The 13171-nt window shown below is 48.3% G+C and overlaps 1 protein-coding gene across 3 annotated transcripts in view; it reads right to left on the reverse strand.

Moving 5' to 3' along the window:
• SMOC1 (SPARC related modular calcium binding 1) overlaps positions 1–13171 on the reverse strand; it is a 151280-nt gene that overhangs the window by 82428 nt on the left and 55681 nt on the right. For all 3 annotated transcript variants that reach the window (XM_033850995.2, XM_033850994.2, XM_033850996.2), the window contains exons 2-3: positions 2674–2839; positions 1433–1545 (exon numbers count right to left, since the gene is read on the reverse strand). In XM_033850995.2, the coding sequence (XP_033706886.1) occupies positions 1433–1545; positions 2674–2839 (279 nt within the window). The remainder of the gene's footprint in view (positions 1–1432; positions 1546–2673; positions 2840–13171) is intronic.

Here is a 13171-nt window from a genome sequence, read left to right on the forward strand (position 1 = left end):
TTCTGACTTACTTCACTCTGTATGACAGACTCTAGGTCCATCCACCTCACTACAAATAACTCAGTTTCGTTTCTTTTTATGGCTAACTGGCTGAACACTCGAATCAGCGGGGAAACTTTAAAAAATACGGAGTCCCGACCTCACCACCCCTCCCATTTCCACTTCCACCTGCCCTCGGTCTGAAATCAGCAATCCCCTGGGCCCAGCCCCGAAATGAAACCTGAAACCCAGTGGACCAGAGGCCAGCCTACAGCCTTTGCCCCAAGACTCAGGATTACTGGGAAGCTGTGTAAGTCCTGAGGCCTCTGCTTCCAGCCCTCAGGTAGTAGTCCCTGGACACTACTCCACTCCACAGAGGGAGTCTGGGCACCAGGCCCGTCCCAAGCAAGTGCTGACCCACCCTTGTCCAGTGGTCCTCCCCACTTTCTTAGAGCCACCTCCACCCCTAGACTGTGTCCCCACCTGCAGCCTGAAAGCTTTACCACCCCTTGTCCCATGCTGCCCGTGTTTCAGTCTGTGCCAACTTCAACATAGCCAGCATTACTTTTACACAAGCTCTATCCAGCAGATCATACAGGATCAGAGGTAGGACTGCCTGAAAGGAAATTTTAGAATCTGAGTGTATGCACACACGAGTGTACATGCACTCACATGCAGACACCACACACACACACAGATACCACATATCACACGCATATACCACACACACATACACAGGCACTCACATACACAGACAACCCCGCCCACACACGGAAACCACACAACACACACACAGACACACATGCACAGATACCACACAACACACACATACACCGCACACACACACGCACACACACACACACAGACAACCCTCACACACACACAGAAACCACACAACACATGCACACAATATCACACACCACACAACATACACCATACGCACACACAGATACACACACACACACACACACACACAGATACCACACACCCACACATGCACTCACACTCCACAACCCCCAGACACTTTACACTCAAAGGGAGCAGAGCTTTGTTAGAGGTTTGGGGGCGGGAAGGAGGGGCATATAAAACGGGTCGTAATAAACAGTGAAGGGAATACGGGGGTTGCCAATGGAAACTGGCGAGGATAAGAAAAAATAATCAGCCTACATTTGACAGAAGAGAAAAATGAAGACGGCCAGCAGGGAGGATGGGGACCAAGCAATGCCAGTTTCCTGGCTCGTACCTGCATGAGCCTTTCAGGACCCACTGCCAGCTGGCAAGGGGTGGCATGGGGCCCAGGAGGGGGAGGCCGGCCCCAGAAAGCAACATGGAGGGTGTCAGAGAGTCCTCAGCTGTTTCCAGAAAGCGAGGCTCTCAGGGCCCTCCTGCTCCCAGGCCCTTCCCCCCAGCCTCAGCCCAGGACCCAGGCCTGAGAGACGTGGCCAAGGCCTACCTGGGTAAAGGAGCCATCCTCGCTGCACTCCGGGACAAACACCGCCTCCTGGGGTTTCTTGGCTTGCTCGAGGGCCTGAGCCCGCTCCAGGCGACACTTGCTCTGGCCAGCGTCTAAAAGAGGGAGGAGTGCATTTGAGATTCGCTTGGATCCCACACAGGAGCCATGGACAAAGCAGCTGCTGGTTCTAGAAATGCTGGGGGAAAAGCACTCTGCCGTGCAGGGGGCCCACACACAGCCAGCTGGCTGTTCCAAGGGCACAAGGGCAGGGGCTGGTGAGTGCCACGTGGCCTCACCTTCCTCTTAGTGGTACTCAGAAAAGTTGGGTGGGGGGTGGTCATATTTATACGAAGGTCTGTTTATTCTTTTTCTCCCAAGTATCCCCAGGCCCTCCTAGGGAAAAAAATGTTCTGCTTCTATTATTTTTCACTGGGTTTATTCAAAAACACGCAAGCCCAAGGAGTCTCAAAGATGTTTTGTAGTTCAAGAACTGCAAGCACTTTCTTTGGGAAATCAGAATTCGAGAGCAGCTGGCTTAGCCTCCCACAATTCCTATAATAGCTCTGACCAGTCCAGGGGTCACAAACTCACATACCTACAGGGCGTAGGAAAGTGATATAAATTAGAGAAGGGGCTGGGCGTGTGAAGAACGGCATTCAGCTTGGCAACACCATAGGGAGTGCTGAGGACTGTGGCAAACTGGAAAACGGGAGGACGTAGCTACTACTCAGCTCCAGCCACATGTTTGCCTTGAAGGAGGGAACTCAGTAACATCACCAGAGCTTCCAATTTTTTATGGGAAGTACAAAAATCCAGACTTTTAGGTTGAATTTCCCAACTTTTAAATGCTGTCTCAAATGTTTTAAATATTTTTAAACATGTGAGCTGACCAAACAAAATACATCTGTTGGCCAACAATGTGGAATCCCTATTTAGGAGCCAGCCACAATGTCTTGCCATTTTAAGCACCTCTACAAAAAAAATAATAATAATAAAAAATAAAAGCACTAGCCAAATAGCACATCTCTCTAAGCCCTGGTGGCGGTGTGTAAAAGCCAGAAAAGTACTCATCCTTCACTGGGCCAGTCCTCCTTCCCACATTGCCCGGTGGAAAGGACATGGGGAGAGGTTGGCAAGTGAAATGAATATAGACTCATTCTGAGCTCTCCCTATGGGGAGTGCCCCATGCAGGGAGCATGGTGCTCAGGTATCTCTCCTCTGCTGGGCATGTGCACACTCACCTTTGCATCTACCTCGATGTACCACACCCAGGGTTGGGTCTCGGCACTTGGCTCGCTGGTACTCACACATGGACTCGTAGGACCTGCCGTCAGAGGCACAGATAGGTTTGGGTTGAGTCCTGGAGCAGTGGAGGTTGCACTGAGGGTCACGGTCACTTATGAGAAACTAGGTTGGAAAAAAAGTGAAAGGGTACAGAGGTTACTTTTGCAAGAAAAGTAAGGATGAGTCCATGACTTACAATACTCGTTTGCCCTTGGGAAGCAAGTCCAGAATAAACCGAAAGTTATTAAGCCCTAGAAGTGGTAGGAAACTAAGCAGCCACAAACTCTAACCAAGGAAGGCATCCTGTGCTCAGTAATTCACATACAGGGTCTCATTAATCCTCACAACCCTATGGAATAGGAAATACCTACTTTGTAGGTAAGGAAACGGAAGGCTAGGGAGAGGTAACTTGCCGGCTTTTACACAGCTCTAAGTGGTGAATTTGAACCTAGATTGGTCAGAGGTCAAATCCAAGCTTTCACCATCGGGACAGTTGGTCTCCTGGTCCATGCTGACGGTCTCTGCACTTGGCTCTATTTGGGTACCTCCCCAAACCAGGAACTCACTAGCAATCTCTACTTTCCATCTTTGGAAAGTTTTATTGATTAGAAAGTAGTACTGAGCCCCCAAATCTATCACCTTTCCATTCTGCCCACTGCTCTCTGGCAGAATACAAGTTAAGCAATTTTCTATGAGAAAGGAATTTCCTGACTTAATATATCATCATCATCAGATTGTGAAATGCGGAGTTAAACAGTTTTCTTTACTGCAGGACTTCCCAGACACCTTTGGTACATTCGTACGCATTATGAATCTCCAAGAGGTATAGCAGATTAAAGATACATAGCTGCAAAGTATTTGCTACTCTTCCTGTTGAGCTGTGGAGTCTAATTTCCCTCCTTTGAATCTGGGCCAGCCTCAGTAACTTGCTTGACCAATAAAATGCTGTGGCAGTGATGTTCTGGGACTTTTGAGCAAGGTTACATGAAGCCTTGCAGTTTCTTCCCGGGCCTCTTGCAACACTCACTCTGGGGGAAACCAGCCACCATGTAAGAAGCCCAACAACACTGAGACTGCCATGCTAGGAGGAAGCCCAAGCTAACATGAGGCGAAACCAAATGGAGAGAGAAATGCCCAACCAACACGGGCACAGAGACATGTGAGTGAGGAAGCCTTCAGATGAGTCTAACCTCAGCAATCATCTGACTGCAACTAACAGAGATGAAAAGGAGTAACTGCTTGAGAGACCCTGAGCAAGACCCGCCCAGCTGAGCCCAGTCAACTCGCCAGAACCGTGAGAGTTAATAAGTTGTTGTTTTAAGCCATTAAGTTAAAAAAATTTTTTTCTATTGAAGTACAGTTGATTTATAATGTTTCAGGCGTACAGCAAGGCATTAAGTTTCGAGTGGTTTGTTACACAGCAATAGATAACCAGATCAAGAGCATATGTGATTATGTATCTCCCAAACTTATTTGACCATGAACCCCTTTCCCAGTGAAGCCCTGTTAACAACTGCAGAATACAGCTGGAAAACAATAACTGGACAATACAATCCACAACTCACCCCTGCACAGGATCAACTTCCCTCAGGCTGCCCCTGCTTAAAACCCTTGAGTGGTGCCCCTCTGTCCCTGGGGACCTTCACATGGTCTCCTGGCCTGGCAGATCTGACACTGGGGCCCCTTCTCTGGCCTCAGCTCTTCCTGTTCTGTCCCCACCTTGCTCCCTGCTGGTCGGGCACACTGGCCTACTTTCCAGTTCCCAAATGGGCTACATTTGCTCCTACCCCTGGGCCTTTAGACACACTGTTCCTTCTCCCTTTCCTCCCACCCCTGCTCAGATTTGGGTTCATCTGGGAGGTTCTCCCTGACTCTCACAGGTGAGGACAGGTCCCCCTCTAATAACCTCTCACCCACCCCACACTTTTCCTTCAGGGCTCATAACATAGTTTGATGATGAATTGATTTTGTGATTTGATTAGCAATGGAATCCCCCACTCTGAGCTCCAAGAAGACAAGGATTCTGTCTCTTCTGTCCGTGAATACATCTCCAGCATCCAGCACAATGCTGCAGTACTTGATTATTTGTGGGATGAACGCATCCCTGAAGCAGCCTTTCCCACACAGCATTTACCTCCAAACCAGCTGGTGTGACGTGACAGGCCTGGTCTCCCAGGCTCCTGCCATCCCCGGGGATCACTGGGCCACTCCCCTACCCCACCCCCCATCTCCCTTTCTAAGCTTTTCCCCTCCCTCTCACATTACATGGTGGGCAGAGGTGGGCCACAGCTTCTTGCCCTAGCTCCACTTCAGAACGTAAGTTATCTCCGAGGCTGAGAGGTGAGTCTCTTCTCTCTCCATCCCCAACCCAGGCCCCTCTGCCACTACAGCCCTCTAAGCCTCCGACCCACTGGGCACCAGGGAAAACTTGGGACCCAAAGGTCCAGCTGAATGATGCAGGCTTGGAAGCCCCGGCTGTGGGCACCTGGATGCGCACAGGACCCAGGTGGCTGCAACCAGCAAAGCTGGACTAGAAGTCTCTCTTCTTCCCTCAGACTCATTCCTCATCTGTCTGCAGCCTAGAAATGCAGCCAGACCTGGCTCTGTAGTTCTGCCTGGTGAGCAGCAGGCGCCGGCCAGAGGCTGGGATCAGTGTTCTCACACTCTGGCTTGCAGGCCAACCAGTAGCCTCAAAGCTGTCCAAGAACAGATCAAGACACTGCTGTCACGCTACTCTCTCCTGGTCCGTGGAAGTCAGGGCTACTTACATGAAGTCAGACCCTGCTTTTAAGACCTATTTGTTAGTTATTTTGCCATGTCAATCCCCAGGAGCCAGGGAACAGCATGCCCTTTGTTCTCACGATCACACAAGGAGAGAAATACCCGTATCTTCTAACACCTGGGAAAATCAAGGAACTCATCCTTGGTCACAGAGGGATCTGGTTGCCAGACCTTAAGTCTGAAGAGTGATAATAATAAGTGCTGATAATCATACGTCACTTACGATACGTTAACTAATTTAACCTTCCCAATAGCCCTAGGAGGCAGGGTACGCTAAGTGTGCGTCAGTGCTGAACTTGACACCCAGGGCCTGGCTCCAGAGCCACGCTCCTAACCACTACACTGAACTGCCTTGAATTATCACAGAGTAACACTGCAAACAGAAACTCTGACCCAATTGCAAAATTGGATTCGGTTTGGGATTAGCAGATACGAACTACTATATAAAAAGCAAAAAAACAAGGTCCTACTGTATAGCACAGGGAACTATATTCAATATCTTGTAATAAACTCTAATGGAAAAACAACAAACAAACAAACAACTGGATTCCCAAGTCAAAAACTGTTTACCAAGAGCCTACTCCATGTGAGACACCAACTGCTGAAGATCAGATAAGACAGCCCTGCCCTCCAGGCACTTTAAACCTACTGTGAGAAGCTCCTCATACAGCTTTGTTCACCTTCAAAAAAGAGGAATTGTGGAAGACACGGTTTCTTTTCAAACTCAAAGAGGTTGCCCTGTTGTCTCTTCACAGCTCATGGGAGAGGGGAGCTGCAGGCATCCCTGTGGTGTTGAAGAACAGGCCATAAATTTGGTTTGGAAATGGTCTGCCCTGGGCCAACAGAGATGCCATGGCAGCTCTGCCGGAGACCAGCTTCATAACTAGGGGAACACTGCGTGGAGACAGACAGGTTAAAGGCAGCTTCAGAAGAAGCCCCACCTGTCTCCACACATGGAGATCCTTCCAGCTTCAGAAGAGCTCCCAAAAGGGTCCATCTAGAAATGACTGGCCCCCAAGGCCAAGGGAAAAAGTTCTGAAACAGTCCAGGACCGTTGCTAAAGACCATCTCCAATCATCTGTGGTGACTAATTTTTATCTATTTTAGGAACCAAAAAAGACAATGAGTTCTATAAAATGGAGGTTTTTTTTTTTTTTAATTGAGGTATAGTTGATTTACCATTTTGAATAAGCTTCTGGTGTACAATCAGTGATACACAATTTTTCAAGATTATACTCCATTTATAGTTATCACAAAATATTGTCTATATTCCCTGTGCTGTACAATATAGCCTTATTTATAAGGCTATATTGTGCAGCTTATTTATTTTATACATAGCTGTCTTTACCTCTTAATCCTTTACCCCTATCTTACCCCTCTCCCCTTCCCTCTCCCCACTGGTAACCACTAGTTTGTTCTCTATATCTGTGAGTCTGTTTCTTTTCTGTTATATTCACTAGTCTGTTGTATTTTTTAGATTCCACATATAAGTGATGTCATACAGTATTTGTCTTTCTCTGCCTGACTTATTTCACTAAGTGTAATACCCTCCAAGTCCATCCATGCTGTTGCAAGTGGCAACGTCTCATTCTTTTTTATGGCTGAGTAGTATTCCATTATATATATGTATATATGTATATATATGTATATATATATATACACCACATCTTCTTTGTCCATTAATGACTATGCCCTAATAGGTTCACCCAAACCTCCAGGGACCCTAGGGCATTACTTGGGTCCACAAACACTGCTTGTTCAGCCATCCACTGATCCACTTTTATACTTAACAAGCAAGCACTACGATGCCCCCTGCATGCAAGGCATGGGAAGCAGAACACAGCCAGCATAGTCCTGCCCTCAACAAGCTTGCACTCTAGGGTGGAGAGAACAAGCAACCTGACATCGATCGTGCGGCAAGGGAACAGGATACCACAGGACCAAGAGAAGATTTCATACTTGGGACTCAGCAATGCTACAAAGCCACAGAGTCCAAAAGAACTTTCTGCAGTGCTGGACATGTTCTATATCTGTGCCATCCAGTGTGGAAGCCACAAGCCACGTGTGGCTATGAAGCACTAAATCGTAGCTAATGCAACTGAAGGACTAAATCTTTAGTTGCATTTAGTTAACTTAACTTTGCCTAGCCATATGTGGCTAGTGGCTGCCAGACTGAAGAGCACAGCTATTGTGGGGAGGGGCGGAGGCGGTGGGGAGAGAATGGCTCACTCTCACTGGAGTTTCTCCTAGTTGAGCCAAGCTACGACAGACTGGACCAAGAAGCAGATCCTGCGATAATATCTGCATTTGGAAACTGGACATGAAATCATGAATTCGTTATTATGGGTTTCAACAGCAGAACATCCCAGGAGTTCAACACAGTCCACCTGCAGTCACAAAGACAGATTTTTCTTCTCTTCTGGAGACAAGAGGGACAGGCTGCAAGTACCCAGGACCTCCCATGACTGGGTCATTTCTCTCGGCCCACAGACAAAGCTTGAAGGGTCTGAGTCACCCTGCTGGAACTGAACCCCCGGGCCACAGAAGTCTGTTGTGGGCTCAAGAGCAATCAGAGTTGGTGGAAATTTTTGGTGCTGGGCAGAGGCAAGCTGTCTCCCCGACGAGGCAGACGCTAAACCATTTCCCTCTGGGGAGGAAATAGTATTTTCATAAAAATCCTCACATCCATTCCCTTCCTTCTTCCTCACCAAAAGACAACAAAAACAAAATAATTATGTTAAGTATGATTGTGTAATACAGAAACCAAACAAAAGGGGCCGGGACAATTGTGCATTTGCAAACGGTTCCTATTCCCTCCCTCTCTCCTTGGGGAGTGAGCGATTCCAAAGCAAACACACAGCATTTTGTGTTCTGCTCGCATTTGTAAAGTAGGACAAGCACTTGAAATACATAAAAACAATCCATCCTTCCTACCGGAAAAGTAAGCTGCCGATGGGGGCTGTGTTCACCAGAGAAGAGATGGGGGTAAATGAAATCAATGTTAGACCTACAGTCCCTTCTGTCTGAAATGCGCACACGTTGATCCTTGCCCTCAGGTTCCAGAAGAGTAGAATGTAAACCCTGCCACAGCTTTTGCTCAGGGAGACCACTCCAGTACCACAAGCTGTGTTAGGTTTGACAGACTGCCAAGTTTCCATGACAATAGAGGGAACAACAGAGGCAGCCTAAGGTTCCATCTGGGAGGAGATGTTCAATTCTTTATAATAGGGAGTTGGTTTCACAGCCTTAACTTCCACCTGTACCATGCTGATTTCACCAGCAACTAAAATTCTAAAAAGGCATCTTGCTGGAAACATGCCTATATCTATATTTTTCCCAGGTATAGAAGAGGGGGCAGGAACTGTACTCTACAACCAGGGCAATGGTTTGGAAGTGTGAGGTCCACAAGTTGGAGGAGCAAGTGGCATTCCCTTTATGATATCAGACTAAAAATCACAGGCCAAACTCAAATAATTTGAGGGTTTTTTTAAAAATAAATTCATTCGTAACACAGCTTCGGCTACTCGCTTTTAACTTTTTTGTTTCACTCATCAATTGCTGGAAAACAAACCACCCCCATACTTAGTGGCTTCAAACTATTCATCGTTTCTCCCAATTCTATGGGTTGGCTGGGCTCAGCTGGGAGGTTCTTCTGATCCACATGGTTTCAGCTGAGATAACAACCAGGCTGCATTCATCTGGGAGCATGGCTGGGGCCTGGAGCATACACTGTGACTTCAGGCACTGGTGCCTAGTTGGAGTGCCTGAAGTGGCAGGGAGCCTGGCTGGGCCTCTCTCTCCAGCAGGTTTTCTTCTTTTATCCATGATGACTTCTTTCAATCCTAAATCTCATGTATAGATGTTTGACTTTTTGCCACCAAACTTTCTCCCAAGTTCCAATTCCACACCGCCACTGAAGTCATCATCCTAAGAAGCAAATGCTTTCATGTTTTAAACACTACTGTTAACTTCCTTGGAGTTCCTGCTGCCTTGTGTTCATATGCCTATCAAAACCCTTGATATACTTCATTATCATTTATGTAGGTACATGTCTAGAAAAGACTGTGTCTTATTCTTCTTTATATACACAGGGCCTAACCCAGTGCCTGATCCAATGCAGTTGTTCAATACATGTTTGAAGAATGAATGGGTGAATATCAAACCTTACCTAAAAGATATCCTTTTTCTATCACTTACTATAAAAAGAGATATTCTTTGTCCAACCACCACCAAAAGCTTAACACTCTCAAATGCATAGAATAATGGAAGCTGTTGGGTCCCTTTTTTTTTTCTTTTAAGAAAAATCTATCAGATAAAGAAAGCCATACATTAACCATTGGATTTTCCCCTTGAATTTAAGGAAAGGAAAAAAACATCCCTGAGTCACTGAAGAGAATGTAGCTGAGCGGCTGAGACAGTAACCATATACCCACAGTATCATCATAAGATATCATCAGTAATTGTCCCTAGAATTCATTCCCAGTGAAACTGGCCTTAGCCTGAGAATTTTCCTCACAAAGCCTTGGAAGGCTTTCCACCACCCTGCAGATAAGTCATGTCACCCATAAGTCTGGCAGTCAGCTGAGATGCCCAAGGTTGCGAAGCCTGAAGTGAGTTATGTTAAGGCAGGAAACTCTGACAATTTAACAGCCAATGTGATTAGCACTCTGGTTTTTCTGAGCTACCATATGCACGTACTTGAGTAAGAACAACAGCCTGATTCATTTATTAATCATATTTTTGACACCCTGAATTTATTTTTTCCATAGAATCAATGTTATAAATAATGGTGAGTGTCCCAACCCAATCTGCTAATGTCTACTTGGAAGGAAGAGAAGGAGGAGCCCTACCCCGTGTGCCTGCTGAGTAGGTAACGGGCACGGTCAAGGCCCCCAGTGCCAGCCCCCCGAACTGGGTGGAAATCCTTGGCCCCCTCGTGCTGTTCCTTCCTGCCTCGGGATTTGGCACGTGTGGGCCCTTTTCCCTGGACTGTGCTTCCACCTCATAAACTCCTATTCATCCTTCAGTCTCAGTGCAGATGCCGCTTCCTCAGGGCATTTGACTTCTCTGCTAAGTCAGGACCCTGTGATAAGCCTCCACACACCCTGCACTTTCCACTGTGGCCTGGGTCACGATTGTAATTAAATAACCAACTATTTAATTATATGTTCCTTGCCCCTCCTCCCCACTAAGCTGAAAGCTCCCTGCAGGCAGGAACCACAATCTGCTGGGTGTTACCCTGCTGGATCCCCAGTGCCCAGCAGGGGCCTCGCCCAATAGATGCAATAAATATCTATTGAGTGAATGAATGAAGAGTAAACTGAGGCTTGGCCAGGTTGAGCTAGTAAGTGGTAGACCACGCCTCTCAGTCTGACTCAGTGGCCCAGATTCTTTCTGCTACACCTCACTGCCTCCTTCAAGGCAGGATGGCGAGCGCTGAGCCCCGGAGGGTGGAGCTGGGGGCTGTCTGTTGTTAGCTCTGGCATCAGTGGCTGGGGTCTTGGCGGCGGCCCCTCTGGTGGACAGCAGAGGAGGAGGACTCGGCAAGCAAAGGGAGCTTTCCACAAGGAGGGATTTTTTTTTTCCCCGTTATGTTTGTAAGTCCAAGTCCAGCTCAAGTTTTTAGACCTCAGGCACTAAATAGCATTTCTGGGAGGTACATCTGCTCTTGAAAGGGGGAATAGCAGTGCCTGGAACAAAAAGTCGAGAACCAGGGGCTTCCCTGGTGGTGCAGTGGTTGAGAGTCCGCCTGCCGATGCACGGGACACGGGTTCGTGCCCCGGTCCGGGAAGATCCCACGAGCCGCGGAGCGGCTGTGCCCGTGAGCCATGGCCACTGAGCCTGCGCGTCCGGAGCCTGTGCTCCGCAACGGGAAAGGCCACAACAGTGAGAGGCCCGCGTACCGCAAAAAAAAAAAAAAAAAGTCGAGAACCACGTTCCAGACGTCTAGCTGCATGCAGCTCGGCCGCTCACTCTCCAATCAGGCACTGTCCGCCTCCCGTCACCGGATTCACCATCCTCACAACCAGACTTTGGCCTTTTTCTCCAAGGACCGCGTCTTTGGGAACAAGGAGCCGTTTCACATGAGAACATCACTCACCCACCCTCTATCTAATCCATCATCTGCCCTGAAAATCCACATCCCCATTTCTGCCAGCTCGCTCTCACCCTTCCCTGACCCCAGAGCCACGGCATTTACACAGGTGCAAAGGAGGGCCTCGATCAGGGCCGGCCTCAGAGTGGGGCTCCCGGAGATGGAGGAGGGGAGATAAGGGAGGTCAAAGGGAAGGGGAGGTCTGCAGTATCAGCGGCGTCTGCTCTTCTTCTCCACACCTCCACGAGCGAGGCCTGACAACAGCACGCCCGATTAAAGGGCTTTTCACGCTGCTGAGGGAAAGCAGACGTCCCCCTCCAGCTGTTTGGCAGCTGGAACCACTTCTGTTGCTTTAGCCAGGAGAGGCCTGACCCCTGTCACCCCAGCCCCACCCCCTCCCCAAGGGAGGAATTTCGTGGTCACCCCAGCCTGTCCACCCAGTTTCCCTCCTCCACTGCGCCCCCCACAGTACAGGAATGATGGAGCAGGACCCAGGGGACAAGGCTGTCTTACATCAGGTGCCGTTGTGGGGGAGGGGTGGGGGAGGGTCAGTGGGTTTGACATAGCAGCTGGGACCCTGGATGGAAAGAGGCACTAACAAGGCTGCAAAGGTAAAGCTTCTAACTCACACAGACCCTGTCCACACCCCCAAACCATGCCCCATGCCAGCCTATTAGAAAGGCGGGCACAGATCAAGTGTGGGTTAGGGCCCAGGTCATCAGATTTCCAAAATATGAAGCATTCTTCCAAGTGAAAGGAGCCAGACTCAAAAAGCTACATACTGTCTGGGTCCATTTATGTGACAATCTGGAAAAGGCAAAACTATACGGATAGAAATCAGGTCTGTGATTGCCGGGGACTGGAGGTAGGGGGAGAAGTATGAGAGAATGGGAGAGGTGGAAGTAGCCTCTATCTTGATTATGATGGTGGTGATGGAACTGCAAAAATTTGTTAAAAACCATCAAAGTGTACACCTTTAAAAGGTGAAGTGGGGCTTCCCTGGTGGCACAGTGGTTGAGAGTCCGCCTGCCGATGCAGGGGACATGGGTTCGTGCCCCGGTCCGGGAAGATCCCACATGCCGCGGAGTGGCTGGGCCCGTGAGCCATGGCTGCTGAGCCTGCGCCTCCAGAGCCTGTGCTCCGCAACGGGAGAGGCCACGACAGTGAGAGGCCCGCGTACCGCAAAAAAAAAAAAAAAAAAAAAAAAAAAAAAAAAGGTGAAGTGTACTACGTATAAATCCTATCTCAATAAACAAAAAAGAGAAAAGCACAAAACTAAAGAAAAACATCAGACCTCCCATAGGTACACAAAGAGGTTTCTGGAGATTTCTCCTCCCACCCCCTTCAATGACCAGGCATCAGGCTATGTGCATTGGGGGTTATGAAAATAAACAAGAACAAAGGCCCTGCCCCCAAAAGTGGATCCGGTTGCCAAGACGGACATGTGTACAGCTAACTCCATCAGGACATCATTTTCAAAACCAGCAACCAGGAATCAAAGCCTAAGTCACAAACAGACTATTTGAAAATGGGATGCCAGGAAGTCCAAGATGTAAGATGGCTAACTCTTTAAGAGAGAG

The sequence above is a fragment of the Tursiops truncatus genome, chromosome 2 (assembly GCF_011762595.2).
Source record: "Tursiops truncatus isolate mTurTru1 chromosome 2, mTurTru1.mat.Y, whole genome shotgun sequence".
NCBI lineage: Eukaryota > Metazoa > Chordata > Mammalia > Artiodactyla > Delphinidae > Tursiops > Tursiops truncatus.